This window comes from Ambystoma mexicanum, chromosome 4q, assembly GCF_040938575.1.
Source record: "Ambystoma mexicanum isolate Mex_15411 chromosome 4q, UKY_AmexF1_1, whole genome shotgun sequence".
Classification (NCBI taxonomy): domain Eukaryota; kingdom Metazoa; phylum Chordata; class Amphibia; order Caudata; family Ambystomatidae; genus Ambystoma; species Ambystoma mexicanum.
In genome coordinates this window covers 1,292,562,520-1,292,583,849 of record NC_090928.1, presented here as the reverse complement: position 1 = coordinate 1,292,583,849, position 21,330 = coordinate 1,292,562,520, and the positions used below count along the sequence as shown (strand labels likewise).

At 44.2% G+C, this 21,330-nt stretch overlaps 1 protein-coding gene across 5 annotated transcripts in view; it reads right to left on the bottom strand.

Moving 5' to 3' along the window:
* The window catches only part of LOC138468387 (NACHT, LRR and PYD domains-containing protein 3-like), a 1,409,260-nt gene that overhangs the window by 1,219,869 nt on the left and 168,061 nt on the right, over positions 1–21,330 (bottom strand). For all 5 annotated transcript variants that reach the window (XM_069608927.1, XM_069608925.1, XM_069608926.1 and 2 more), the window contains 2 exons: positions 20,814–20,895; positions 20,515–20,618 (listed from right to left, as the gene is read on the bottom strand). In XM_069608927.1, the coding sequence (XP_069465028.1) occupies positions 20,515–20,618; positions 20,814–20,895 (186 nt within the window). The remainder of the gene's footprint in view (positions 1–20,514; positions 20,619–20,813; positions 20,896–21,330) is intronic.

The window sequence follows — 21,330 nt, the reverse complement described above, 5'->3', positions numbered from 1 at the left end:
GTGCTGTGGGTACCGCCAGGCAGGTCCCAGCTGCCCCTGGTCTTGCCTTCTGGAGGTATAGTTCCCTCCTCCACACTTCAGTCTTCTCTCAAGTAACAGAGCCAGTGTTTGGGCAGTTTTCTCCTCCTCCAGGTCTCCCAGGGTCTCTGCAGTTCGCTAGGTCCGTCTCCAGATTCCTGGCATCTTCCAGCATCCCCAACTCGCTCAAAGTGTGCTCTCCTGCTCAGCCTTTTATACTTGCTGGGAGGAGTGATTAGGTTTAGGTGAGCATAGTTGTACAGAGAGGCCTGACTTTGCCTGGCCTCATTAATGGGACAGTCTGCTGTACAAAGGGGAGAGTGTTTTGTGTGTCTGTGGTTCCTTGTTGGTAATCTTCATCCACCTCTTCTTCGTCCCAGTGGCTTTAGAAAAGAACAGATTGGAGGAATTATGGGAATTGTAGTTTTCACTAAGAGTTTAGGTAAATCCGGTCAAATATTGTTGGGAAAAGGGAGGTAGTCCTGTTGTTGTAGGGCATGGGGTGACATATGTAATTTCCTTCTTTCTGTTCTCCTATGCCTCCCTTCCGTGTTGGTACCTGTTAGAATCGGAAAGGGGGTAACGGTATGGGTTCTGAAATAGTGTATGGTAACAGGGGGAATGTCGGGTAGGGAGGCGTTACGGAAAGGGGGATTCCAGGTCTCACCTTGGGACTCCTTCTCCCTCTTTGGATCCGGACCCAACAGCAATTACCTTTCTCCGGTCACCCCAGAAGAGGATACCAAGGGGTATCATGGAGAAATACCCTTGGTTTCTTTACATTAGCCAGTCGCAGAGATAAGGGTACACTGGAATCGACTGTCTGGTAAGGTGGGCAGCTGCCACTGCGAGTTCTTTGGTGAATACCCTTGGCGCTGAGGATATGCTTAAGGGAAGCACTTTGAACTGGTAATGAGTCGCGCCGACTTTGAACCTGAGATATTTTCTGTGAGCTGGCAACATTAAAATATGAAAGTATGCATCTTTCATATCCAATGTCAACATGTTATCCCCTGTTTCAAGAGCGGGATTACTTCCTGAAGGGTAGTCATGCAAAACTTTTGTGGTTAGACATGTGTGTTTGCTGGACGAAGGGATAATGGTTTGGGTTGATTTCATCGAAAACCTTTGCTCGAATACTTATTGGTAGAGTTTTCTATTACACAAATTGGCCACAAATATATGCGGGTAGACCCCCACAGCTCCCCCCAACCATTCCTATATTTATATTAACAACCCCCCCATATATATTTGCAGCCAATTTCGGTTAATAATCTGCAACCAATCTGGATTTGACCAAATCGGATTCGCAGTAATCAACCAATCCCAGGTCTAGCACAGGGCGCATAGTTAAATCCTTTTTGGGTACAAGAAAGTAAGTTGAATAGATACCCTTTTTTACCTCACGAGTAGGGACCAGCTCTTCCAATCCTTTTTGAAGGCGGCCTTGGATTTCTTCATGAAGAATCTGTTGATGTTCTTGCAACATCCTGCGCTGTTTTGGAGGATGATGAGTTTTGATAGGAACTCTATGGAGTGCCCTTTTGTTACAGTGGAAAGCACCCACTTGTCTGATGTGATTCCCCCCCATGTGTGGGCGTAATGTGATATTCGACTCCCCCTACTGGGGTAACATGGGAGAGGACTTGAACTGGAGCATCATTGTTTTTGGGCAGTGGAGCCTTTAGAGGCTGCAGCCCGAGATCTACCTCTATCCCACCTTAAACCTCCTTGATAGGTAGGCTGAATGGGAGTGGATTGTGCTGTGTTTGGATAATTATTTTGGCTGAATGTAGACTGAGAGGCTCTTGGGTAACTTTGGCCTCGAAAAAACCTATGCGTTTTTTCGAGACACCTCTTTAAACATATGGTTTATTTGAAATTTGACCTAGAGACTAAAAGTGTTGTGTTCTTTCCTGGCTGTTTCAAGGGCGTTATCTACTGCCTTCCCGAAAAGCACATTGCTTTCAATGGGCATATTTAACAGCGTTGCCTGTGTTTCCAATTTGAATCCTAATGTAGCCAGGCATGGCATTATAGTAAGGTTCCCTCAGCAACAATTTTGCCTGCATGATTTGCTGCATCCAGGATGCCTTTAATATTATTTGCAACCTGTCTACCTTCATTGATAATTTTTAGAATTTCTGTACAAATAGGGTCTGGTACTGAATCTAGTTGAGCATGTACTTTATCCCAAAGGGACCTATTGTAACTGGAGAGCAGGGTTGTGTTCTTAGCAATTTGCACTGGGTATGTGGCTGATGTCGTTACCTTTTATCCCAATGCGAAAAAGCTTCTTGCTATCTTTTTCTGGGGATGCCTCTGCAGAAGCTAATGGTGTCCCTGCTCTTTTGCGGGTGGTGGTAACCAATAAGGAGTCAGGTTAGAGATGACCCTTGATGTATAAAGAGTTAGAGGGTGCAGGCCGAAAAAAGTATTTTCTATTATGGGGTTAACAGCCCTGGGTAAGAGATGGTGTAACTAGAGAGGGTTGGATTCTTTTATTTATTGACTGTAGTAAAGGTATAAATTCACCTACCACAGATTTTTCTTCGAGCATTTCGTTTAGGAAGTCTAAATCTTGGGGAACATCTTGTGTTTGTATTTTAAAGTAATCTGCTGCCCTTTTCAGCAGATCATTGTATAAGACTTGATCATGCACAGGAGAATCAGCTACTGTCTGATCTACATCTGGAGGTGAGGGGGACCAGGGTCGTCATCATCTTAACTATCCTCATCACTAAAATGATCATCATAATAGTCAGCATGGTCTTGATCTACATCAATGACCTCGTCTTGTGTAAGAGTAGCAACATAGGGCTGCAAAAGGGCATCCACCTGTTATCTGGAGGACTTTGAGGGAGGCTCTGCTTGCATTTTCTCGATTTGTCTTTCTATAAGGGAACATTTTTCCATAAAGGATACAAAGCAAGAGAACCTGAAGAAAGTGTTTCCCTAAAAGGGAATGTAGCCTCTTCAGGGGTTTGCTGTGGGCTATAGCCTAAAGCCTGTGATAAAGCAGAAGAGGCTTCTGTGTAATGTGAGAGTTTTGGCGATGTATGGGCTTGCGCTGAAATTTGGGAATGCGTGCGTTTGGATGGTTGTTTGTCTTTTGAAGCACGCTTGGTGGTGTGAGTAGTACTGGGACTGGGCATCTGTTTTGGCATACGTTTTGATGTCTGCACTATCAAAAGTTGCGGCCCGTGTTTTATATGCATGGATGATCTTTCGCTCAACATTTGTCTTTTTGGGCTGTCCTAGCACGCACGAGATGTGGGTGCAGAGGACTGTCGAGGCAGAACCGCTGGCGGAGCATTTGTTCCCCATGGCCATGCTTCAACAAATGTTTTGTCGAAAGGCTTGGGGTTGTGTGTTTATCTCTCAAGTGAGGGTGAGATTCTCTGTGTGTTTAATGTCTGTGTGTCCCACTGTCGCCGGGTATGGTCTTCATAGCGATGCCGCCGAAATGCCTTTCAGAGGGGGGACTGGCACTTACGAAGCTGCTGCGTCTGTTTTGTCTTTGTCTGCTGGCACCTCTATAGCAGCCTCGGCCTGCATAGCGTGGATCGCCCAACATTTAGTACACCGGTCCTTTAGAGTCTTAGGATGAAAAAACTGGCAGGCAGCACAGCATTTTTCGGGGTGATCTCGAGGAAGGCACCGATTGCACACCTATTGGATGTACTTTCAGCAATACCTTTTATGACAGGCGGGGCAGAATTTAAAAGAACTGTTCTCCCCGATAAAGGAGACTTGTAAAAGTATAAGTAGAAAAGAGGGGATGAGAAAAGGTATGTATTCTCTAAGGGAAAGTGGAATGTGAGAACCCCCCTCTCCCTACTGTGTAGTCGAAGGCCTGAGGTAGGCTGAAGCTGCGACAGCTGTCAACGAGGAGTCTCTCAGCGATGATCTTCGTAGTTGAAAGCGCGGTCGAGAAGAAGGAACTGTATTGGTCGTCAAACGCGATATTCAATTTTAAGTAATAAAGTAATAACAATATAAGCAATAAAGGCTACAAGCCGCGAGTCTGCAATTTGCAACTGTCCACTATGGCGGAAAAAAACTATTTGAGGGACTTTGATGTGTGATATGCCATGGGTACTACGGACGTCACACTAGATGGCGGCCTATTCAAAGCATGTGATTCTAAGCAGATCCACAAGCCTCTGAAATATATATATTATAGGGCGGCGGTTTCCACCCTATAGTTAAGGGGAGTCGGAATCCCATAGGAAACCCCAAAAATGTATTGCTAATAGGTTTTTGACTTGTGCGACAGATTTGGCCTCAATTCTGAAGACAACTAGATACACCCGCACCCCCCCACCAGGATTCGCCAAAAAACGTAAAAGTTGCAGCTTACTTCCCATAGACTTACATTTTTGCCAGACCGTACACCCAAAACCTCTGGATGGAGTTGGACCAGGTGTGAAACAACTTGGGCGCCAAGCCCTTTTGTGGCTTGGGGTTATTCCGAACAATAGCTTTCATAATATTTGATGGAAAAGGGGGTACCCTCTTCTCCAAAATATATAGCTATATTTTGGGTAAATTGCCAAGAAACTGGGCGTTTATTAAACAGCTGGCTTTTTTTTCTCAATGCAAGAGTTAGCCGCGGTTATAGCCCAGGCTATAGCTGGGAATAGGAAAATGAAACACAGAAAAGGTGTTTTCCAGGTCAAAAAACATGCAAATGCCAATAGGCTAGAGGTGTGCGGGGATCGGATGCGGGGGGCTGGGGGGGCAAGAGGTCACCATGTGAAATTTGGGAGTTGTGGGGGTCTAGGGACCAAGTTTGCAACACAAGGCTCAAACATTTTCCCCATATCCGCGGTTATAACCTGAGGTATAGCTGCAAATAGACGACATTTCAAAGCAAACTGCGTCACACAAACAGTGTGCGAGTGCTGTTGGGGGATGGCAGAGGTGAGGTGACCATCAGGGAAGTGGGGGGAGATGGCACAGATGAGGGGTGCACTAGGTGAGCGACAGGGAAGCATTTTCGGGTTTCGCCATTTTTTCAGGTAAACGCGGGTATAAGGACTACAAAATAGTAGCCGAGGGTATAACCAAGTCTATTTGTAGTTCATAGCCACGGTTATAGAAATAAAAGTAAACATATATACATATATTTTTACAGCTACAGTCACGTCGGGGAAAAATCACAACACGATAGGCATCCGGGACTCCCATCCATGCAGTAACCAGGACCTACCCTGCTCAGCTTCAAAGCGAGGAAGGGGCTGGGCCCCTCAGGCCATGTGGCCGATTAAATGAGCACAAGTTCCAAGACCACGTAGAGCAACATGGCCCGAGGGAGCTTGTCCTTGAATCTAAGCAGGGTCGGTCCCAGTTACTGCACAGATGGGAGACATTCCACAGTCCTGGATGCTGTGAGAGGCAAACTAGAATAACCATTTTTTATATATATATGTACACAATGTGCCCCAATATGGTTCAAATATCTTCTATGTTCCCAGTGCTCTCTGAGAGACAATTTTTTTTGCCTTCTGCTGAATTGCATTATGGTATCGGTAGTCTCCTAGTCAAGATGGGGGGGAACAATGCCACAATTGTACACTTTTTGCCTAGCATAGTTCTATAAGGATTTATATATTTGAGCGACACTATGGTATGTGTACTATCAAATTATCTTTATAAAGTATGGTTGAAAACCAGACATGTGGGTGAGGAGGGGAAATGATGAGAGGGCAAGTAAGTTATGAGTATTTGCCCAAGATGTGGTAAGTGGTTGCCATCCTGGACATTGGTGCAGTTATTTTCGCTTGATTGTGGCTGCTTTTCAGGGCACAAGTGAAGGACATATGTGGGTGGACAGTAACTTTTTTTCAGAGGGCGAACACAACCTCTTGGTTTTTTTCAGGTCGGTAAGCGTGCTCAAGTATTTGACTACCAGGATTTTACTCAGGTTATCATGTACTCAGTGCAGCCACTTACACACAAGACCACTTGCACGTCTTGTATTGGAAATTTGTTTTCCAAGGAATATTTCACTACAGATTGTTGGGTTTAAAAGTGTTAAGGAGAATTCTCTCTTTAGGCTGAATTTCCTAACCTAGTGAGTCCCCCAGCAGCTTTGCTGGATTTCTGGAGTTTGTTTTTTTTCTCCTGCCAAGAGTGAGACTCTTTTTCTCCCACTCTTGGACATGATTTATGGTGTTCCTTTGACTGTTAATGTGTTTTATGGGCTATGGGGTCCTTTACTCCATAGGGTCTCATGTGTTTTTACTATGTGTGTTACACAGCACCCTCTGTGCAGTAACACAGGGGTGTCATAGTGACACCCCACCATAGACTCCATACCCTGGGACTGACTACTGTCTCCCAGGGCATGTAAAGTCACCATTGGCTTTACTAGTCCCAAATTATTAACAGAAACCTGTACAAACCACCATATTGTGGACGTACTGGTCGGGGCAATTCGTTTGCCCCGGGGTCTGTTAGTCGAGGGGGCACGTCTCCGTCCCCCCTGATCGAGTTTTGGCTGGTGGCAGTGGAAACTACTTTTTATATTCGACCGCAAATATTTCCCTATGGGATTTTCCCATTGTTCGAGGCTACCAACTTTAAATATTTAATTCTCATAGTCTCGAACATACCGCCGGTTTATTTAATTAATATTAATTCGCTGGTTGGTATTTTTGCCAGGGCTCGATTCTAAAATGGCGTTTGTGTTCTCTTCTGTGACTCCAACCCAAGTCGAGCCCTTTGTTCCACTTTTTGGCGGGCTTCTCCACATAGGCCTCCAAAAGTGGTGCCACTCTGTCTGGGTACCACAGGGGGTGTGGGAGGGGGTTTAGGCACCCTGGTAACTCAAGTCGCACTCTTGTGTGATTGGCCCAAGTGCCGGCCGGCTCACCACTTAGCATATTTGATTGACAGCTAGGCTGAGTGAATGGGGGTATGCTGCATAAAAGCAGGGCTTTGGGGACTGGAACTTCAGAAGTCGCCACAGGACCTGAGAATCCGACGAGGGAGAAGCTGAGCCGACCTACCACGACGACACCACCGGTGGAGCCCTGCGGAACCGACTCACCACTTCCCGACGACAGAGAAGATCTCCCGGCTGGAGAGGCTTCTTCCCCTGACTGGTGGGCACAACCAGTTTACCTTCTTTCTTCGCACCCGTGCCAAGCATCCCGGCGGCCGGATAGCCACTTACCACTGAACCGCAAATCAACGGACCGCTCCTTGTACCTGAGAAACTCCGCGGCTGGTTTCTTCCCTGGCAGTGCAACGGACTCCTGTCTTCCTCCCCGACAAGATCCTCTCTTCCCCCGGACGAAGCACCGACTTGCATCCGCTGCCAGGAACAACTGCCCCCGCTGGAGTATTCTCACCACTTTAAGGTCCGCCAGGCCTCCCTTTCTAAAGATTGCTACAAGGTAATAATAACCCCTTAACCTTCTGGACTGGGATGGCCGCCTTGACCCTCTAACTGGTCCCTTTTTTTGGTCCAACTGCTTTTTGAACCGTTACAAGACTTTTGTGCACTGCAACCGTGTGACCTTGGACACATTTCGATCCTCTTAAAGCGGATCCGGCCTACTGACTCTGAATTCACGGTGTTACTTTGCCTTCCTCTCTTGTTGTGTTTGTGAAAAAGTGTTGGGATCTGTTTCAATTTATTCTCTCCCTTTCTAAAACAAATTATTAGAGTGCCATCTACGTTAAGCGCTCTCCGCTGTCTGAAAATAAGTGGGGCTTTACTTAAGACTCGTCTAATATTCTTTTAAGGAGTGTAGATCTTTTAGTGACCGTGTTTTTGAATTGCTTACTATTAGTGCCTGTGTGTTTTTCTAGATGTGGTTTTAAATAAATAATTATATCTCTTTTACACCAAGCCCTGGTCAGTGTTTACTTGTTCTATTGAGTTCTCTTGACCTATTGTGAATACTATGTATACTGCCTAACTCTTCTTGAGGGAAGTTTGAATGCTCAGCCACAGCTACCAAGTGAATCTGTGTCGTACATACTGCTACCAAGTGGGTTTACTGCCAAACACCTGTAGTCCTAAATCTTTTGCAGTGGTCCCAGAGGGAACTGCACAGGTTTCTGTCTAACAAAAAGGTGATAACCTTTTATACTTTGCCAGCATATTTATAGAAACACTTCCTCTCGCAGGTTATTTTTCTGGAGTTCATTACTTTTTTTTGAAAAGTCCAACGCTATTTTGTCTTTCTTCTAAGGGGATGGTCAATTGAACTACATTTGTATATTTCACTTTAAGATATATGTTCACTTACTGTGCATATATACATGGGTGGTAGCTTATAATGTTCGATATGGGGGTACATGTACATGGGCATATGTTATTCTTGCAGCCAGTCATTTTCCCTTTTTCGTTCAGCTTAAATGCAGTTAGTTGGGGTCGTGCGATGTAACACAACAGTCACCAAGAGACCGGCTATAAAACAAGAGGCTTGTAGCATGCTGCTTAACCTTGGCAAATAATGAATTTCTCACTGTGCATTGCCTAAAATAATTGCGAGTTCTGAAATCCTGCCATCTTTTATATATAAAAATATCACAGTCAAAATAGGTAAAAATCAGTCCGATTGAACGTCTTTGAGCGATGGGTTACAAGTATTTTAAAATGGCCAGCGGGCACGGCCAAAAGGGAGCATATCAGATAAGTAGTGGGACGAGGTGGTGCGGAGCACACAGAACGCTCCATGTAACTTGACTGAGCATTCTAGTTATCCATTACATTTTATAACACGCCTATACACAAGTGTTTCAAGGCGCAATAAGAAGCGACGAAGGACTTAAAATGTTGTTCAGCCATCCCAGGAGGAACCAAGGACCAAGAAGCTGCTTGGCACGGGAAGTTCAAGTGGCTGTAGTGTGGGATGCCGAAGAGGAGCAGATGGCATCCCCAGCGGGTCTGACGCTGAAGGACCCTTGACGAAGTAGTAACCCGACCTCGCAGGTGAGGGGGTCCAAGCGGTCTGTAACGGGTACATCTACTACAGAAGGCCAGAAGCTGCAGAGAGCCTGATGACCCGAACCGAGCGAAGGCAAACCCTGAGGCAGACTGGAGCCAACGAGAGAAGTCCCGGAAGGTACAGGAGTTAATGGGCTGCCCGGTGGGTGTATCAGAAGGTCTGGGTTCCTGCGCAACCATATAGAAAGAAGAGATCCAGAACTCAGGGGCTGGAATACGAACCCTGAGATAGAGGGATTCGGTCAAAATGACCAAATCCAAATGACCTACACCACCAAAAGTTCTAAAATCGATACTATTAAATGTCCTACTGACTAAATGTTCATAGGACATTTTGTAGTATCTATTTGGTGCTGTAGGGCATTTGGTTAAAAAATAAAAATAAAATAAAAAGGCTGTGGGGGTGTCCTCCCCGCAACACCCCGCTCACTATAGTGTATGTTGTGAGCAGGGGTTGCGGGGGACACTCCTGCAGCTGACCTGAACAAAACAAAAAAAAGAAATGTACCCTGCGGCGCCGGTTCCACATGATGGAAGTGAAAAGGAACCAGCATCGCAGGGACGCAGCACGTCGCAATGAAAGGTAACTAGTGGGGTTGGGGTGTGTTGGGGGTCTGGGCGGGGGTGTAGGTGTGGGTGGGGGTTAGTGTTTGGATAGATTTGGGGTTGTTTTACAGTGGATGGAAGTGTACAAACAATTTTGTGTAACGTACATTTCTCATGAGGCCATTTCCTTCGCTGACATTTCATCCGCGGTAAAACAACTCCAAATCAGCTAGAGAGAAGTTGGGAGAGACATAAGGTGAAGTGGTTCCCCAACAGGGGCATAGATAGGCCCCCAACCTTAAAGGCACATATCAAGAAGCAAGCACGAGTCATTTTCTTTGTGGCAGTACTTGGCAAGGGAGTAAACCAAGTCTGTAGAAACAAGGAGGCATAGAAGTAGGGGCTTGGGACCTGCACCCAAAACTATCGCCCATCTTCTTTGTGGCAGTACTTGGCAGAGTAGTGCACCAAGTGAGCCACAGGGGAGCAACCCTGGTCGAGGACCCTATCAATATATGAACTCTATTGTTGAGAAGCCTGAAAGCAAAAGAGAAGCCGGGGTCATTCCCCCTGATGTAGTTGAACTGTATTACCAAAGTGAGAGCAAAGCAACAGGAAGGGGGTCATTCCACCTGGCTGTGTTGAACTGCTAAATTAAGATACCTGGAGGAGGGAATCATTATCCTGGTAGCCCAAATTATAAAAACCTGCTGAGGCAGAGTGCAAGGACATAGGCAGTGTGGCTACCGAAAATAAGTGTTTCAACGTTACTTTTATTGTTCTAAAAACAGCTTTGAACTGGGCAAGGGAGCCACTCCCCTAAGAAATACCAAATCTGAAAGTGAACTTTTACTGTACGTTCAGAAGAAGGGAGGCATTCTATTGGACCAAGAACGTTTACTTCATCTCTGGTTTAGGTTCAAGTGTAAGGGAGAGAAGTAGGGTTTTGACACAGGACGGTGGACAATTGATTTGCACAGACATTCTGAAGGAACCCTAAGTATTTTTGTTGAGGCAGGGAATCCCCTCTTAGAGTTAGGGAAAGTTAGGTTTTCACTGCTAATAAAAGTCTATAGCAATCACTATGCCACCTGTGTGTCAGTCTCCTCCTTCTGCATCCTTACAATAGTGATTTTAAAAAGGTGCTTGTACAACTGATTTGATAAGTAAAGTATTTATATTCTCATAGAACCCCGAGTGGACATTCCTTTATTTTGGAATTGTTGTACTATTGCTATTTAGGTTGCTACTGGCTCACATTCACACCCCTTCTGAGAGTATAGACTTTCCTCGGCCCACATTACCATAAAAGGAAAAGGAGGTATCTCGCTTAGCTCTGCTTGTTTTCCCTTTATGATTGGGGTCGCTGTTGGTTTGAAGTCGTGTAGGGACCGAGTAGGCAGTTTATCCACTACTCATCCTTATACTCCTGCAGAGCAGAAGTCATTTTGTCACACTTATCCACTGTGTTAGGATCGATGTGTTCAAATGGACAAGTATATGGTGCTTTTTCAAATATTTGTGCAGCTTTGTATAGGTCGATCTCAATGATTATGGCTTAATAGTAATTGTTGTGCTCTTTGAGATATTGTAGAGCCTCGATGACTGTTCAAATTATTTTGCCTTTGGTTGCTGCTCCATTGACCAGCATAATTAAAGATGAATGGGTCATATCCTACTCCTCTAGTTTCAACATGTTCTTGGAGGTTAAGTGCTAAATATGCAGCCTTTCCACAGATGCCTCTAAGTCAGTTGTTCGTAAAGGTTTTCTTTGCAAAACCCTCCCTGAGAAAAAATGATTTCCCCGGCCCTCAGTGGCACAGGGCTCCTTCATTTCATTTTTCACATGTTGCTGCCAAGTGTGTGGTGCCATGATTTGTTAGGGATACATTTGTGGACAGTAAAAGTTCCAATCCAAATAAGGAAATCTCCAATTCGGTTTTTATTTTCTCAAAATAAATTCCTCTATGTATTTTCAGAAAGAAGCAATTCGATTTTAGCGAGAAATAAGTTGCAATGGGATGGGTGGGCCTCTCTCTCTCTCGGAGGAAAGACAGTACATTTGTGGCTTTATTATCGAGACTTCCACTCGTGGTATCTCCAATTGCAGTCTTGTGTGGTATTTAGTCTTAAGTCAGCCATTGATGAAAAACGTAGTTCTTGGATGTAGAAAGACCCAAAGTATAAGAGTGATTGGATATCACACCTTTCCAATGCTTGATATTCTGAGTCTACCTTCAGCTAATAGTCACTAATAGTCACTCGAGGCAACGTTCCTAAATTCAGATTTTAGGCTACGTCAGTCAGAAGATCAATCCGCTCCCCCTCAGTGTAAACTGGGAGATGCACCATTTCCTCTGCCAGAAAAGGCTTTCATCTTTTGATATTTGCTTTACAAAAGATGATAGTTTGCATTCACCCAATGTGATGTTGAATCTCCAACCTGTAGTGTAACATCAATAGGTAGCTCGCTGTGGACTCCCTGTTGTTCCATTACCCAGTCATTGATGCCATACTTTTCCTCAGGGAAATATTGATCAAAGCTGGTCCTTAATGAGGTCCAATGACTTGTGATTGGCACCAGGATATGCAGCACATTCTATTCAGTTTCCTCCATTGCTTCTGTAGAAAATCATAATTGAACTAAGACCCCAATTTCAATTGTTCTTTTCCAGAGGTCCAGCTTCCTATTGAAAGCAAAACCATTTGTATTAATTGTAAACAAATTGGTACTGGCCCTTTCCAAGACATAATGCAGGTAATCAGTTTATCAAAAATATGTGCAAGGTATGCCAAGAGTAGACACCAATGGGGGTTACACAGTTTGTTGGAATTGTTGCACTTAATTTCTGAGCTCAAACACACACTGCAGCACGCTTCCCCTGGACATCCATCTCATCTCTGTGTGAAAAAGGAAAGCATCATCTTCTGCCCCCATCTCTGCTGCCAGAAGAGCAAAGAGACAGCCACTAACAGTGTGTACGGCAGAATGTGCAGTGTCCATTTTCCTAGCAGCCAGTGTTCCACAGTCAATTATGCAGTCTGTCCATGTAACACGTGGAGCGACTGCCTGACCATCATCACACATTGAAGGTGCACCATCCGTGCAGATTCCTACGCAGGCTACCCATCTCAAATTGTGGCGAGCCAGGAGAAGGACTCGGAACAGAGGACATGTTTAGAAATAGTTTTTATTTAAATGATTAGAAAACGCTTCGCTAACCCTACTACTAAAAGGAAGTTCTCTTCCTAACAAAACTAAACTAAGGTTCTCGTCAATAGTCCAAAATCAAAAGTAGTGCTCGGGCCAAACCTATCACCTAAACTGGCCTTATCACTTAGCAAAATATAACAGAAAGTAGGTAGAGTGCCCTGCACTCTTAGTTTCTCCTCAAAAGTGTCCCTTGGTTGACCCAGGAATACCTCATGGGCCTATGTCCAACAGTTAGCAATTAGTGAACAATTAACAAAAGTTTCTCTCAAAGAAAAAAAAAACTGTTTTTGTCAGTCTTATCCAAGATTCCTTGGAATTTCCCAAGTTCAAACAAAACATTCTTAAGTGCTAGCCAAAACAAAATGTTAAAATGTCCGAAGATAGAGGGATATTTCCCTGATCCCTCTCCACTATTTGTGTGGGTCTCTCGCCTCTTGTTTCAGATAGGGGGTGCCACTGTGCTCCCCCTCTTATCTGTTCTTCTCTTTCTTTGTTGGGCCCTCAAGGCTTCCTTGGGTTCATCTGTCACACCGAGTCCCTTGGGTTCCGGAGGTATTAGTAAGCCCTCTCTTCTTGTGGCTCTTTTAGCTCTTGCGGGTCTACGTGACTCTTCTGGAGGTTTGTACTCCTCAGGTTTCTCAGGATCCAATAAACGTTCACCTCCTTCCTTCCTCTCTAGGCCTCTATGACTTTGATATGGGGTTAACAGTAAAAAATCACATATGGAGAAATGCACTAAAAATGCGTAACTGTTCAATGGTAAATGGACAAGTGAAAGGTGACCAACCTCCACATGCAACTTGGTCCAACAACAACTCACAGTCCATAGTAGACTACTTTTGGGTTTCTCAAAACCTTTTTGAACAGGATATTTCGCTTGAAATTTGTGAAATGCAGAACAGTGATCACAAGCTCCTACGATTTTCCTGTGCGATTGAATGGCTTGAAAAAACTAAGAAGTACAGTATTCCAGTGACGGTTAATGTTAGTGGTAATCGACTACGGATAAATGCTTCACAAATCCGGTTCATAAATCTACAGTTATTAAACCAACCAAATGAGTTATTAGTCGATTATGTGCCGTTACTTTCAAACTACAGTTCTAAGAAACCAACCAATACAATATTTGGAATCCATCACAAACATTGTTACACTATGCAAATAGCAAATGCCAAGAAAAGGATGCGACGAGACATTAGATTGATAAAAATGGCAAGAGCCCCGAAATTGAGTGCCAAAGAAATAAAAGCTGCCATTGGAGAGAGAAGATCAAAATACAGAAAGTGGCTGAGATCGCAGAGAATGATAATTGAACAGGATCGGGCTGAAACCTTCCTAAAACACCTGATCACTTTGAATTCATATGAAATCTGGAAAATATTAAATTCAAGTGAAATGCAACATCGATCTGCGACAGTGCACGAAATTGATGCTTCAAGATGGGAAGCACACTTTGCAAAAACGTTTTTTAAACCAAGAAATGACTCAACTGAAGAAATGCAGATTATCACGACGACCTGGGGTATGCAACCTTCGCTGTCTGACATAGAGATGGCCATAAGAAACCTAAAAAGTTCACGTGCAGCGGGTCCTGACATGATCTCAAATGTCCTGCTAAAAAAAGAACGCAGTCGAATGGGCTATCCTAATAGAGACACTTTTTCAACGAATATCTGTCCTAATGAAAATACCAGATTCGTGGCGACAAGCCATCGTTGTGCCAATCTATAAAAAGGGCAATCGGGCGGAACCAAACAACTATCGCCCAATTGCCCTTTTGGATACCATTGGAAAGATTTTTGCATCTTTCCTGAGACAAAGATTGGTCTCTTGGACATTGAGTGAAAAGATCTGCGACATTAGACAAACCGGCTTCACCAAGGGCGTTGGTGTAGATGCAAATCTTATGATACTAAATGTTCTAAAGCTTGAGACCTTGAAAGCCAAGAAGAAAATACATCTGGCATTTATTGATTTGCGTGGTGCATTTGATAGTGTCAACCGAGAATTATTATGGAAGAAAATGGTTGCCTGGAAATGTCCATTAGACCTGATTGCCCCAATAAAAGCATGGCGAGCTATCAAAGAGTGTATTTACCAACAAAGGCGTAAAACAAGGATGCCCACTGGCGGCTGAGCTATTTAAATTGTTTATTTCCGATCTGCCTAATCATCTAGAGTCTGCACGTTGTTTCGCACCAAAAATAAACAACACAGAAATTCAATGCATCATCTATGCAGACGACGTAGTCCTAATAGATTCAACGGAGATCGGCCTCCAACGGCTACTAAACAAATTACAAGAATACCTGGAAATAAATTAATTAGATTTGAATTCAGATAAAACTAAAATTATGTCAATTGGTGACCGAACATCAAAAATGCAGAAACAATATAAATGGTACTATAATGGAACCCAACTAAGTTCAACAAATTCCATTAAATATTTAGGTATAATGTTTAATAACTCGATAAATGAAAAGTACTGGAAGGAAGAACTGGTGAACAAAATGACTCGATTCAGTATTCAGGGCCTTAAACTATACAAACTGTACGGCAAATTCAGTCAAAAACTTATAATTACCTTCTACTGTCAAAAAGTTACACCGGCAATCACATTTGGAGCTGAATCTGGATGGAATATTGAACCATTGTTTTGGCAAAAGTTGGAAGGCATCTTTTGGCGAAAAGTCCTGAAATTACCTTCTTACATATCAATGACTCAATTACAATATGAGCTGTCACTAAACTCTCTACATTCGAGCATTTTGTGGAAATCCTTAATGATTTTCCGAAAAATAAAATTAAGACCAGTAGTTCCAGCTTACAAATTATTCTCCGAAAAAACAGGCCAACGGCAGTCTTTACTGTTACAAGAGTGGTGTCAGCTACAATTAGACCAACTGACACATGCAGATTTAACGTTAGAAGATTTAATTGCTCGACCACAAGTCATCAAAAAGAAGTTTGAGCTCTGGAGCTGGATATTGAACAATGATCAACGACTACTAATGCCCACGACGCTGAATTCCGGAATTGGAGCTCATAAACTTCATGTGCAGAGTCGATATTTAATTAATTGTCCATCTCGACACCACCGCAACCAGTTTTTGCGACTACGATTGAATTTACTGCAAACCAAAGAGATGTTAGCCCGTCGTCATATTAATGAGGTGGGGGGAAATCTTTGTCGGTTTTGCAACCATCAGATCGAGTCAATCAAGCATCTTCTGACCGATTGCACTTTTTTAGCAGCCCGGCGGACGCAACATTTGGGAACTTTTGCTCCAGCTACCCTGAACAATCAAGAGTGGTGGCAATATGCAATCGCAGGCCATAACATCAAACTAACGTATGCCGTCGTAAACTTTATGGATTCATTGAAACTATATGAGAAATGACTAACAAGAAAGACAATATGATGCAAACAAGGCGCAAACTTTAAACTCTAAACTCTGAAAAAAGCAATGCATCACGAGTAACAAACGTATGACCTGTGAACTTGATGTCTGTGTTTATGTCCTGAGAAGAAATGTGTAATAAAAGCAAGACGGCCAGTAAGATATCATGCAGGCATGTCGAGCTGAAACTATCACAAAAAAAAAAAAAAAAAAAGATATGGGGTTAGGGCAATCTTTCCTTCTACCCCACTTGCTCTTTCATTTCTCATACTTCCTTTGAACTGGGCAACCCATATACTTTCAGCGTTGCCGGTTCTGCGTCAGTGAGGTGTGTCTTTTCGGCAGCAGTGACATTCTCCCAAGTTAGCCGCTGTTCGATACGAGCGGATTTTGGGTTCCGCTCGTCCTGGCGTTTTCTCTTCCTTCTCTCTCGGGTTGATAGAAGGACTCAATCCTCCCTCGGTTTCTTGTCTCAGCGTCAGTTTGCGGGAACCGGGTCCACCACACACTTTGTCTGGTTGCGCAGCCAGATAAACTTGGCTCTTGACGACTTTGGATTCTAAGGTCCCACACATCTTTGTATAAGGACAGCAGCCTTTCCCTTTGTTTCTAGCCTCTCGTCATGCCACAGCCTGTTCTGCTGTTCAACGCAGCTATGTCTACCAAAGACGTACTCGCATCAGAAGCTTGCTTCTCCAGATCGTTTCTCTCCTTGTTGGCTCTCAATTTGAGAGCAGAGTACCCAGTCCTCTCTTCGTCTCTGGAACCCAATTCAGGTGCGGCCTCTACTTCTAAGGCCCTGCACGTTGCTGTGCAGGGCGAGTGGCTTCTCCCTGGTGAGTTTGCTTCCTTCCACGCTGCAGCCAGCTCTGCGGTTCTGTGCAGCTCCTCCTCTTTTAGACATCCTTACATCTGGGACTCACCTCAGTATTGGGATTTTCCTCGTCCACTCAAGGTTCGTTAGTCTTTTATTCGTTTTCCTGAAACAAGAGGAGGTGTATTGTTCAGCACAGGTTGTCAAGAATTTAAACTGGTAATTATTACCTCAAGTCAAAGCCAATATTCTCTTGAGCCACCCAGAAAGATGTGTTGTTCAGATTACTAACTCCCACATAAGCAGATAATATCTTGTCTATAGGGAGTTCACCATGGGAATGTGAGTCATGTCCTCTAAGGGGGTGGATCGCTCCTAGTAAGGTCCCGGTTAACCAAACCCCTAAGGGGAGTTTGGCTGATCAGGCTCCCCTCCCTAGCCTCAATGGGACTGGATTTGTCACACTGCTTGGGAAATCATTTAAAAAGCCAAATAATTCTGATGACATCGCCTGTGTTTTAATGGCCTTGCAAAACAGAAAATCATCCAATACTATGGTTTCTGCACAGTACCTGACACAGGCTATTAAATGAACCTCTTTAGTAGTATTGGTTGCCTCATCCAACTGGAATGCAAAGGGACTGGTTCTCAGCTGTGTGATTAATTGTACAGTGACATCTCAGACACACAGCGGTTGGTGGTGGTGTGTGAATGTGGAACATTTTTAGCTTGTCCGCTACACTTTCAGCCCCAATTCTCCTGCACATTGCCAGGCTGCTGGTAGAACTACTGTCTCATCATCAGTAAAACATTTTCTATTTTTAGCAAGGCTGTCGGCAACGACATAGAACTGTTGCAATGCATGGGCTGGAGTATAAGCAATATTCGTAACAGTACTTTTCCACAGACTGATTATTGCTAACTTGCAAGCAAAGACATCTCTGCTTTCGCCAATGAGAGGCTGATGTTGTGGTATTTTAGTTGTGTTGGTTTCAGGCTATCATTCCAAAGGTGCACACACCGAGGCCTAGTTTCACCTCTGACCACAATGGCAGTAAATCCAAAGTCTTAAGAATGTGCCATCGTCAGCCCTACAGATAAGGGGTGTATCGGTCACTTTTACTCCCTAAAAATTGACAAATACTCCCCCAAAATATAAATATAAATACTCCCAACAAAAAATAGGAAAAAGACATGTAAAATGTTGCGCCCCTGCTTTCACCCTCACAGCTCCACGGATATGTTTGGAACAGTAATACACCTAGTTCCACAGGAAGAAACTACTATTTTAACTGCCTGATTGTAAGAAGTAAACGTGTATCTTTTAATGTGCGTGAATAAACAGGTGCAAAGAAATAAATATTACATAAACATTTCTGTTTTTCAGTTAAAACATATTTTTACTCGCTTATAAAATACTCCCATTGGGAATTGGAGTTACATTTTTACTCCCTAAAAGATCATTTAACTCCGAACTTTAAAAAATAGGGAGTAAAATGCTCCCACTTCCAAATCTTATCTAGAGGACTGTCCATCGCACTTCCTGGACTTTGCAGGGTTTCTTTCTGTGTCCATGTCTGCATCTGCCTCCCTTCTGACATGACCAATTTTGGATAAAAAAATGAGTTCCGTCTCAAAATTGGTTCCTCACCTAAAGAAAATGTAAACTCCCATGTTCGTGCCAATTGCACGCTTGGTTGATCACCTGCATGTCATGTACCAAATGAGCTACAGCAGGATTTGTAAGCTATCAGCACAAAATAAACATGCAAATGTTGATGTGTCAAAAGTCGTGAACCAAAAAGCTGTTACGTAATATTGGGGGCTGCAAAAATAACAGGTCCTATAATAGGGTTCCGAAGGTGCAGTATGTTCTACGTGTCCTGTGGGTCAGTTTGAAGATCTGGGCAGTTTCCAGCATCCAAAGATGGGCGAGGGTTATCACGGATTGATTCTGCTGGCCAGTCCAGCTTTGGAATAAGTAAGCTTTCAGCGCTACCCATGGGTGAGGGATATCAGTCACTGATTCTGCTGACCAGTCCAGTTTTGGATTAAGTAAGCTTTCAGCACTACCCATGGGCGAGGGATATCACTCACTGATTCTACTGGCCAGTCCAGTTTTGGATTAAGTAAGCTTTCAGTGCTACCCATGGGTGAGGGATATCATGGATTGATTCTGCTGACCAGTCCAGCTTTGGATTAAGTAAGCTTTCAGCGCTACCCATGGGTGAGGGTGATCACGGATTGATTCTGCTGGCCAGTCCAGCTTTGGATTAAGTAAGCTTTCAGCGCTACCCATGGGTGAGGGATATCACTCACTGATTCTGCTGGCCAGTCCAGCTTTGGATTAAGTAAGCTTTCAGCGCTACCCATGGGTGAGGGATATCACTCACAGATCCTGCTGGCCAGTCCAGTTTTGGATTAAGTAAGCTTTCAGCGCTACCTATGGGTGAGGGATATCACGGATTGATTCTGCTGACCAGTCCAGCTTTGGATTAAGTAAGCTTTCAGCGCTACCCATGGGTGAGGGATATCACTCACAGATTCTGCTGGCCAGTCCAGTTTTGGATTAAGTAAGCTTTCAGCGCTACCCATGGGCGAGGGATATCACTCACTGATTCTACTGGCCAGTCCAGCTTTGGATTAAGTAAGCTTTCAGCGCTACCCATGGGTGAGGGATATCCCTCACTGTTTCTACTGGCCAGTCCAGCTTTGGATTAAGTAAGCTTTCAGCGCTACCCATGGGTGAGGGATATCAGTCACTGATTCTGCTGACCAGTCCAGCTTTGGATTAAGTAAGCTTTCAGCGCTACCCATGGGCGAGGGATATCACTCACTGATTCTACTGGCCAGTCCAGCTTTGGATTAAGTAAGCTTTCAGCGCTACCCATGGGCGAGGGAGATCACTCACCGATTCTACTGGCCAGTCCAGCTTTGGATTAAGTAAGCTTTCAGCGCTACCCATGGGCGAGGGATATCAGTCACTGATTCTGCTGACCAGTCCAGCTTTGGATTAAGTAAGCTTTCAGCGCTACCCATGGGCGAGGGATATCACTGACTGATTCTGCTGGCCAGTCCACTTTTGGATTAAGTAAGCTTTCAGCGCTACCCATGGGCGAGGGATATCACTGACTGATTCTGCTGGCCAGTCCAGCTTTGGATTCAGCGAGCTTTCAGCGCTACCCATGGGCGAGGGATATCACTCACTGATTCTGCTGACCAGTCCAGCTTTGGATTAAGTAAGCTTTCAGCGCTACCCATGGGTGAGGGATATCACTCACTGATTCTGCTGCCAGTCCAGCTTTGGATTAAGTAAGCTTTCAGCGCTACCCATGGGCGAGGGATATCACTCACTGATTCTACTGGCCAGTCCAGCTTTGGATTAAGTAAGCTTTCAGCGCTACCCTAAGCCGCTTTGCCCTTCACTTCACAAAAACAATCCCAACATCTCCATTTTGATAAACTCCAAAATAATACTGCACCCAAAATTCAGCAGGAATACCCAGCTGTGGCTACCCAAAAGTATGAATGTTTAATAGAAACAAATTCTTACTGGACGCTTCACTTTGGCGAGACCTGCGGATGTCATGTGCTTCAAATTCTGCGAACTTGGTAGGCAGTGCCTTTTCTGGGCCAAGGATGTTTTGATTAGCAGCCCTGGAAAGTAGAAAGAGCAAGTCAGAATAATATTTATCATAGAAATTGTGATTCCAGCTATTATTCTATTGAGCCCTTGGCATTTCCACTACCTCCCTTTGCCAGTCACTGAGAAGAAAATACCCACAGCAGCAAGCCCTCAATTCTGAACTATGTCAGCGGCCTCCAACAGCTCCCAGCTGAAATAATGCTTACCCCGCAGCGTTCTTTGGCAAGCTCCACCTCTGGGGGATAGCTGCTCTAGAATTTTGGCAGACCAGTGATTTGAATGGTGACTCTGAAAAGGAAGGGAACAAGGGAAGAGCAGGTCAAATATTTGAAAAAGCAACTACCGCAAAATGGAGCTAGCATTAATTTTACTCATGCCTGTCCCCTAGACAGATTTAATTTGAATGGACAACTTGGACTACATTTACAGATTGCTGACATATGTTGTTGAAGCATCCACCAACTCAACACAAAATGCTTTCCCTCACAAGTTGGGGCGTCGGGTGTCTTCAACAGGGGCTACCTGATCCCCACAAGTATATTCATTTCTTACGTTTAGGGCAAGGCCCTACAGAGGGAGCCGCCTGCCCACAAAGGTACATTTAATTAAAGAAATTGCAGCTTGAAGGGCCCTGCACAGATTCCGCTTGCTCAGTGTCCTCTAGTGGCAGTACTGTTTGCGAAATGCTCTTGTAGAATGCAAAACAGCAGCAGAATCAGACTT